The 9,854-nt window shown below is 39.8% G+C and overlaps 1 protein-coding gene across 1 annotated transcript in view; it reads right to left on the bottom strand.

Moving 5' to 3' along the window:
• Positions 1-9,854, bottom strand: part of BCAS1 (brain enriched myelin associated protein 1) — a 79,081-nt gene that overhangs the window by 60,118 nt on the left and 9,109 nt on the right. The window contains exons 2-3 of the mRNA XM_042466241.1: positions 6,320-6,399; positions 4,867-4,954 (exon numbers count right to left, since the gene is read on the bottom strand). Coding sequence (XP_042322175.1) covers positions 4,867-4,954; positions 6,320-6,391 — 160 coding nt within the window. The 5' untranslated portion in view covers positions 6,392-6,399. The remainder of the gene's footprint in view (positions 1-4,866; positions 4,955-6,319; positions 6,400-9,854) is intronic.

The raw sequence follows: 9,854 nt of genomic DNA, 5'->3' as shown, positions 1-9,854 counted from the left end.
CTATCTGATGTTCTTTTTTTTGCCTGTTTTATTGAAACATTTCCTGTATTGCTATGTGTTTTATTTGTATTATCCTATCATTTCTTAGATTGTACGCCATAGGCAGGTTTACTCTTTTATATTTGTTGTTTTTATGTACAGCGCTATATAAATAATAATAATAATAATAATAATAATAATAATAATATGTCAGAAATTGTAGTCTGTCAGAAACTGGTACACCTAAAAGTTTAGACAAGTAATACAAAGCAAAAGATTATCACACTAGGGCTTACCGTCTCTTAATTGTCCCTGGATCATTGAGGAAGCACGTGTCTATGATATGAAAGCCTGGTGTACTTCCTCAGCGTCAGGGAATCGTTTGGGAAGAGTGAATTTCCTCTTAACACAAGGTACACTTCTGAAAGTCACCTATTTATGGCAGTCATGTTGTAAGGTGGAACTGTTACAACAACTATGTAGTAAGATGGAGCTGTTGTAAGATTTGTAAGGTGGAACCAAAAGTAGATCAGTAGGCACCTGTCTGAAAGTGCCTAATTTCAGACAGGTGCCTACAGATCTATTTTTGGTTTCTTGGATTCCATCAAATACTAGGACCTCAACCAAAATATGTGCAGTGCGGATGTCTCCTGTTCCAAGTTCCAGCCATCCACACTCATTCCATTCACTGTCCTTTGTTCTCTGTTTCCTTCAAGAAGTAATTCACCATTCTACACACTGAGCATGCTTAGTCCTCATTAGTTTTTCAGAGCATGTGTGCATGTGTGTTTGTTCCTTGTTAGGCTTGGCTTTGCACTCTTGGGATTCCCCAAATCCTGCCTCTTTCTTTGTATGGGTAGTATTCTTTGGGCTACAAACAGAGAATAGATTTACTCTTTACGCTTTGTGTAAGATCAGAGATAGGAAAGTTACTGATGAAAAAAATCCAGCCAGACCCTGAAGAAATGGTAATGCTGTCTGAGAGTTCTAGTCCACCCCCCCCATAATTTCTATAAGCTCTTTGTGTATGACATGTAATACATTATAATGTTTACTAGGAAGGGGAACATCAGCCAACCATTCCACGTGGGACACAAAACAAATAAATAATCCATATAAGGAAACTGTTATTTTGACAATGGAATTCAGATGAGATTTCAGACATCAGATCAATGTGTCTTGCCTTGCAGTATGATTGGATCAGCTGTGAAGAGCTTCAAAACCATTTTTCAGCATTGTGGTGGTTGCCTCAGAACTACCCCAGGCTCTAAGATTTCAGAACCAAAACCTGGTATCTAGAGATGGCTCCTTGTGACATTACAGGAGGAAAGTCCTGCTGAGTGATTAAACATGATGACCTCATCCCCTTTCCCTCCACCATTCCCTTCTCCTTTTGTGTTGTGTCTTTTGGATTGTAAGCCTGAGGGCAGGGAACTGTCTGATTAAAAATAATAATTGTAAGCTGCCCTGAGAGCTGTTAGAGCTGAAGGGCGGGGTATAAATACCTAAATAAATAAATGATGCATTAAGCATGAACCATAGTAGTCTTGGAGACCTCTCATTCACATTGCTGCCATAAGGTAAAGCTGATTTGATTGTAATTAACAACAACAGTGGCACAAAGTATGCCATTCAAATAAAAAGTCTCATTAATGAGGAAAATCTACCTACACACACTTTTCAAGCCAGGGCTTTCACCTTGAGCCTCCTCCTCCTTGTCCTGAGGGCTAAAGAAGAGGATTCAGGCCTTGAAATTCAGGGCCCAGCACTGAGATCTGAGAACTTCATTAAGCATTGTTTCAAAAAACATTTCTGATTTAGCACAGACAGAAGGGAGGATGTTTTTGTCCCTTCAGTGGAGATCCATTAAAATAAATCCATTAATTTCTTTAGAGAAACTATTTTTGAACAGCTGGACATGTGCTGTGGCATCAGACTGCACCCTGAAACTGATTAAATTGCTCTAGACCAGCCCGTTTGTAGGAATCTGCCAACTGTTTGACAGAGACTCATTTTTAATGTCTTTTTTTGTTTTCTGCAGTCCCTCAGCAGATGTGGGAAGGAGGTTTATTGAAAACCTAGCAGATGATGGGAATGGTTCAGCATACTGAACCACATGTTTGGCAGGCCTGAAAAAAGCTAACTGTGAATGACAGAGTATAACAGAGAATACACAAGATGAAGACATACAACCACAGACAAATATCTTTCTTTTTTGGTAGACAACCCAGTGCAGAGAGAAGGAGCAACAAGTCAAATTCTAAATGAGTCAGAACCACACCAAATATCATCAATCATTCTGAGCTAACACCCACAACTTACACATGATATTGACATATTAGCTTTTTGTACAGGACCTCCACCTAGGTACTGTACACAGAACATAGTCAAGTGTGTTCAGGCAACAACAACAAAAAAATGAGCCAGGTTCTGCAGAGCAGGATTTGTGTTCAACACTGTGTTAGATCCAGCAATGGATAGGACTTCTTCTTCTTCTTTTTTTCTTTTAAAAAACAAAGTCACGTGCACATCTCTTTGTAGGAAAAGAGTGGATTAAACATTTAAGTAAATTTTGTCTGATCTGTATTTTCTTTCATGGGATAATGAAGGTCAGCAGTTTATGACAGGCTCAAAGATAGAACCTGATGATTTTAAGCAAGCCCTAGACAGAGTTGCCTTTTTTCTCTTTAGCAGGAGTGGGGCTCCAGATGCTGATAAACTACTTATTCCATTGCCTCCTACCATTGCTACTGCTGATGGGAATTTGAGGTTCAGGTTAGGGGTAGCTGTAAATTGGAAATAACTTGAAAACACACAATGCCCCCCTTCTTCTCCCCTCCTTCCTGCCTTTTTTGATTTTAGGTTTCTGGTGAAGACTTCAGATTGCCTCCATTTGGGGAACTGAGCTCTCAGAAACCTGAGTGGAAACCTATTGATCTGATTAAGAGCCATTTATATTAATATTTACCACATAGGACATAGGCATGGCTTTTCAAATGAATTTTCTTACCCTGATCAAGAAATGGAAAGCATATTCACTGCTAGTTGTTTTCTGAACTTAAAACAGGTTTTCTTATACAGTTGGGACAATTTTGTGCTGTTTTTACTCAGTATTTTCACATTCCAAAGAGGTTGAGGAAATTATTTTACCCATGAATTCTTTGAGTGACAATCATGGAGTTTTTGTGAAAAAAAGTTCCACATTCCTTCGGGCAAAAATAACTTTTAGGTAGCCACATGTTTTTTGGGTGCAAGATTGTTGTTTTTTTCAACAGAAAATAGCAATGATGTGCGCACGCGCGCACACACACACACACAATCTTGCACAACCTCCCCTAGCAATCTTGCACAAAAAGTAGCCATATTTTTGGTGCAAGATTGCTGTATTTTCTGCAACATTTTTGCTGGAAGACTGCTATCTTCTGCTCAAATAACTGAAATTTTGTACAAAAAATATACATAACTGTCTGGAAATGATCAGAAGTTTTTTTCAGAAAAACACACAAGCCTCATGCAAAGCCTTCATGTTTATTTCTATGCAAAGTAACTTCCCAAAACACTTGGGATGTATGAATGCCAGGTTAGACTTGAACAGAAATATTAGATTTCTCTACAGCAAGGAGAAAATTGTGGAAAAATTGGTCTTCACTTGTGAGGATACAAAAGTTGAATATTTACATCCCTGCCTTGAACTAAAATAAATACACACCTTTGTAGGCTAACCAAAGTCATGCAGAAGCAATGCTCTGCATCAGCAAGCAGGTGTTACCTAAAGAGGTGTGGTGAATCATGCTGGTTTGGTATTACATGGTTTTATCTCATGCTTATTTATTCTAGCTGTCTGGTTCATTCTTGGCTTGCAGCTTTTATCTATTCCCATATATGTGATGCCTCCCTAATTTGCATTATTTACAGGTATCTGTTTCTATGATTTGTATGAACTGTAAAATAAGAAAGATAAATGGCTCAGATTTTCATAGGTGTAGGAAAAGGCAAGTTTAAAAACTGTCCAGAATAGAAAAGTGTATGTTTTAGGGCTAGAACATGAGCTAACTAATCTAAGATATACTCCTTGTGTCTCTATGTATCTGACAAACATGATTAATATGTACATAGCAACCATTTAGGGCTACTCTACATTCTCTTTCCATTATGCTTAGTGGAAGGTTTTGATATCTATTGCAAAAGGAGTGGCCAATTCACTCAAATATATTTTCAAAGACATACTGGTAGGCCCAAAACGCACTGTAGAAACAATCCAGTTTGAGACCGCTTTAACTGCCCTGGTCAGTGCTACAATAAATTATAGTTTATTGTGGGACCTGACAGAGAAGGTTACAGCTACAGCTCACAAAGCTACAGCTCCCAGAATTTCCTAGCATTGAGCCAGGTCAATTGAAGCGTTCTCAAACTGGATTATTTCTGCAGTGTATTTTGAACCATAGTCATGCTAGTCTGGATCAGCATGCAAAGATATCTTTGCGACTAAGAGAAAGAAGTTGGTAGCACAAGCTTTCACAAACTTAAGTCTGCTTCATCAGATGCATGGAGTGAAGTGCCTAGGGATAGACCATTATACTTATGAATGAGCAGGTTCTGTGTGTGACTAGCAGCAGAAATGCAAAACTTGTGGATATGGTGATGGGGTAACCAGTTTTATTAACAATGGATGCCCATTTGGAAACAAAGGTGCGAAGAAAGATATTGCCTAAAGCCAAGGTAAGTAGATAACCATTATGTAGAGGGATTCATTGGATCATAGTACAGGCTGAGCATTCCTAATCTAATAATACAAAACTTGAAAACTTTCAAAAACTGAAACTTTTTGCTGCCAGACACCTGAGACAACAAAAATTGACAAAGTGGGCTTTCCTGACCAGAACATACCTGCATCACCATTTGCCAAGAGATCGGTTTGTACAGGCTGGATTGTAATAGGTCCATTTTTAATGTTATCCGGAGGTTCTGAAGAAATCTAGAATGTGAAATTTAAAACATTAGTGTTTTTAATATCTTTGTCATGGACCTTTGTGTGTATTGCAGTAATAAACAACAGGTCAGTCTAGACATGGGCTGCTGCCATGCTGCAGAATTAATGTAATTTGACACTGCTTATTAAACAATTTAAAAAGGTTAAAAGTGCAGAAAAGGTTAAAACTGTTTAAAACTATGTTCCTCTACGTTTTGGAAGAAACCAGGTTCCAAAGGCTGCAATAAACCACCATATTTTAACTTGCTAGAATGAAACAAACATTGATTCCAGTTGGGGCTCCTATTCATTTGGCTATATAGGGCAACACAACAAAGAAGGCCCTCACACAGTGGGGAGGGAGTGGAAGATTTCTTCTGCAGATTTTACTCCTTCAGAAGTATTCGATCAAGTATTGAGTCCCAAGCTGTTTGTAGAGATCAAAGAATTCACCAAATTTCACGTCAAAGAAAGCAATTTTAGCTATTTTCTTCAAAATGTGAGAAAATCTTCAAAAACTGCACAGTTTTTGGAGACTATTTGCAGTTCAGGACTTATTCTTGCAAAATTCACACAAGGCTTTATTTGGACAGAATGGAGCATTTTGTGTGCAGGAAACAGCATTTCAGGAAATGTTTTCTATGCAAAACAACCATGTGAAAATTTGATGAAAAGCCCAAAGTATAAACATTCTTATCAATTCAGGATTCTTGTCACTTGGGAAACACATTTTCCAACCATTTTCTAAATATTTCTGAATATTGCTTCCATCCCCTCTCTTTAGGGTTTTATGTGTCATTGCTAGGACCTTGAATTCAGACCAGAAGCCTATTGGTAGCTGGTGGAATTACTTTTGGACAGTCAGAATTCTTGCTGCTGCATTTTACAATGGCTATAGCTTCTATGTAATCTTCAATTACTGATCCAAGTAGAGCATATTATAGTAGTCTAAGTGGGAATGTCACAGTGCATAAACCACTGTGGCTTTGGATGACAGCTCCTGTATTCTCCCAGTCAGCATGGCTAATGGCTGTTTGCAAGCCACCTTGAGTCCTATTCTTGGGAGAAAGGTAAAATAATAATAATAATAATACACTGAATAAATACATAAATAATCAAAGAACAAGCAGTAGGGTTTTTTTAAAGCTAGTGATACAGAAGAATCCACGCTCTTTACAAAGTGAAATACCCAAATAAAGTACAAATGCAAATACAAAAGTTACATACCAGCCTACTAGCTTATCAGTTCAGTCAATATTTCAGCTCAGCAAGACTTGCATTAGACTACTAAATGCATTTTATGTACAATTAGTTTTCTATATAGAGCAATGTACAAGATAAAGCAGGATCAAGATAGCTGCTCAAACTTACTGGAGAATATGCTGTTCCACGAACCGCTTCTTGCTCTTCAGGTTCCTTTTCTAAAGACAATGTGGTTCCCATAGTGGCTGCTGTATTTGAGAAAATACAAAATGGAAGTTTAGGAAAAACAGGATTGGCCTAGTAGACTTTAACAGCACTTCAGAACATGAATGTATTATCTGTCGAGGAACTAGTCACCTTTAAACAGGCATTCAAAGGTTAACCTCCTTGAACATGGTTAAATCTTAGCAGCATCTGTTATAAACATTCTGTATGTGTGTTGTGTGCTTTCAAGTTGCTTCCAATTTATTGCGGATCTATCATGGGATTTATTGGCAGGATTGAGAGGAAGTTTGCCATTGCCTTCCTCTGAGGCAGAGAGAGTGCGACTTGTCCAAGATCACCCAGTGGGTTGCATGGCCAAGCACGAATTGACCCATGGTTTCCAGAGTCATAGTCCAACACGTAAACCACTATGCTAGCAGTTACAGAGAACCACTGACTGTCCATAATCATACTAATGGGCTGCAAAGGGATCTTGTATTATCTTTGAGACTAGCAGTATGAAAGAAGTTGTAGCATAAGAGATAGACTGACAGGCAACTATTATACCCATAAAGGTAAGTGTTTTCCCTTGACAAGATTGCCTAGTTGTGTCTGACTGTAGGGGTTGGTGCTCATCTCCATTACTAAGCCAAAGGAGCCAGCACTGTCATAGACAATACCATGGTCATATGGCCAGCATGACTACAAGAAGTGCTGTTACCTTCCCATCCAAGGGGTACCTATTTATTTATTTGCACTTTTATATGCTTTCCAATTGCTAGTTTGGCAGAAGCTGGGACTAGTGATGTGTGCTCACTCGGTCACACGGCACTTGAGTCTCGAACTGCTGACCAGCTCATCTTGCAATCATCAAAGTCAGTGTCTTAACTGATGAGCCACTTGAACATATACTTATTTCATTACTTGCAAGGCATCACATATTATTTACATCACAACATATGGCTATGTAATGGACCTAGTTCTAAATGGGATGCTTCAGTGCAGTCCCTACTGATGTCTGTCTTGCAGTGTCACTAGGGTGGCTTGCAAATTTGCTTTAGGTGATCCAAGATAAACCATCTGGGCAAGGGACAGATTATTGCTTTAGGGAAGACAACATTTGGACAAATTTGCTCAGTATAGGCAATGCTAGGTCTCTCCTCCCCCCTCCTTTTGCATTGGTTGCTAAAGGGATAACTGTATCTAGCTGTATTTACAAGTATTTCATCATTAAAGCTGTGGCCATCCCACTTAAACCATAACTCGGTGTCCAGCCTCTCTGTTTTGGCACAACAATAATGCATCAAATACATGGGAAAATAGAACAGCTTTAGCTTGACAGTGTAATGGGCACCAAAGAACCATTTTGCAGGGGGTGCGGTGTTTATAAATTGGATCTCATTTGGGTGGTAGGCAGAAACATTGGGATTAGGATTTCTCTGTGGTACTACTACATACAAGAAAAAGTTATCCTTATGAAGACTGCAATAGCACTGGTGCTTGTCATGCCAGTGAGACAGCGAATCTTTTGCTGCTTTTAAGTTGAACCTTAAAGGAGTTATCAAAGTTGCTGACCTTAATTTGCAGAATAGGTATCAGCATTCTGGAAATCTCATTACAACTGGGGACTAAAACCTCAAGCCTAGAAGTCACTACATTCCCCAGTATTGTGCATAAATAAACATCCTTTTACACTATACAATTATAGCACTATGATTCAAGTTAGTTGGCATGGTTCCATCCTATGCAATCATGTGATCTGCAGTTTAGGAAGGGGCATATGGAACTCTCAGCCAGAGAGCTCTCATATTTAAACTTTAATTGGAAAAGCAAGTCTGTGATAGGATAGCCATTAGTCCTAGTTTTTAAAGGACCATTGTCTCCTTGAAATCATTCTTTGTTGGAAGGATTTTCTGGTCCAAATTTGTTTGAAGACACAGTTACAGACCTAAATTACAGGTCTTTGACATGAATAAACATAAAGAATAAACATTCAAATGTGTATAGTTTTTATATGCACATATAACAGGGAAAAATCACGTATATTTACACTTATATGTTCAACGCAAATGGTTGTCATCATTACTTAGAAATGAAAAATTTGTACACTGGGCCCTTTCCATCCACTGGGGTTTGGTTACAGGACCCTGCCATGGATATCAAAGCCCATGGATATTCAAGCCCTATTAAATACAATTGTGTCGGAAAATGGTGTCCTTTATATAAAATGGCAACATGGCTACCACCCTGGCCTCAGAAGGAGAGAAGAGGCAGGCACAGATCCAGCATGCCTAGCCCAGAGACACATGAAGGGCCCTCCCTCCACTCCAACTGTCATTGTCCTGGCCTTGGAGGGAGAGAAGAACCAGACTTGATTCCCTTCCCCACTGCAATGCTCTTTTGTGTCATTTTTTTTAAAATATTGTAAGCCTGAGGGCAGGGAACTGTCATATTAACCATCTGTAAACTGCTCAGAGAGCCTTTGTGGCTGATGAGCAGGATAGAAATGCTATAAATAAATAAATAAATAAATAAACAAATAACTGAATTCTGTTCAGGCCATTTTTTTTTGGAAATGCATGTATTGTCATATTAGCCTGCAGCCCTCTTGCAGACTAGAAGCAGAGACATAACATGGTGATTGCTCCTTAAAATTTGATCTTACCTTCTACATATCTGCCCCCCACCAACATTCTACAGATGAAAACCAGGATATGTGTGGCCCAGCAATAACAAAACATGGTCAAGATGGCAAAAGCTATTAATGGCACACAAACTAGGAGAGGCTGCAGATGTTTGATTTTTCCTGAGTCTACAGTCTGTCTCCCATGCTATTTAACATTTACATGAAACCGCTGGGAGAGATCATCCGGAGACATGGGGCGCGGGGTTATCAGTACGCTGATGACACCCAGATTATTTTCTCTATGTCTCCGACTGATGCAGTGACCGGGGATGGCGTCTCTCCTCTCGTGGCCTGTCTGGAGTCAGTAATGGGCTGGATGAGGAAAAACCGACTCAAACTGAATCCAGAGAAAACGGAGGTACTAGTGATAGGTTCCCCCGGTCCGGGAATGGCGGTGGTTCCACCTGTCCTGAACGGGGTCACGCTCCCTGTGAAGGACTCCGTGCGCAGTTTGGGGGTGCTTCTTGATTCGTCGCTTCATCTGACTGCTCAGGTGAATGCGACGGTCAAGAGCACTTGTTATCAGCTCCGGCTGATTCGCCAGCTGCGCCCATACCTGGACCGGAGGGACCTAGAAACTGTGGTACACGCTCTGGTAACTTTGAGACTGGACTTCTGCAATGTACTCTACATGGGGCAACCCTTATACCAAACTCGGAAGCTCCAAATGGTACAGAATATGGCAGCCCGGCTGGTTACTGGCGTATCCAGGACCAGCCACATAACACCTGTACTTAAAGACCTTCACTGGCTGCCCATCCGCTTCCGAGCTCAATATAAGGCGTTGGTTATTACCTACAAAGCCCTAAATGG

Source organism: Sceloporus undulatus, chromosome 4 (assembly GCF_019175285.1).
Source record: "Sceloporus undulatus isolate JIND9_A2432 ecotype Alabama chromosome 4, SceUnd_v1.1, whole genome shotgun sequence".
Classification (NCBI taxonomy): Eukaryota; Metazoa; Chordata; class Lepidosauria; order Squamata; family Phrynosomatidae; genus Sceloporus; species Sceloporus undulatus.
Note: the sequence above shows the minus strand (reverse complement) of the source record. Positions and strands in the feature narration are given on the sequence as shown.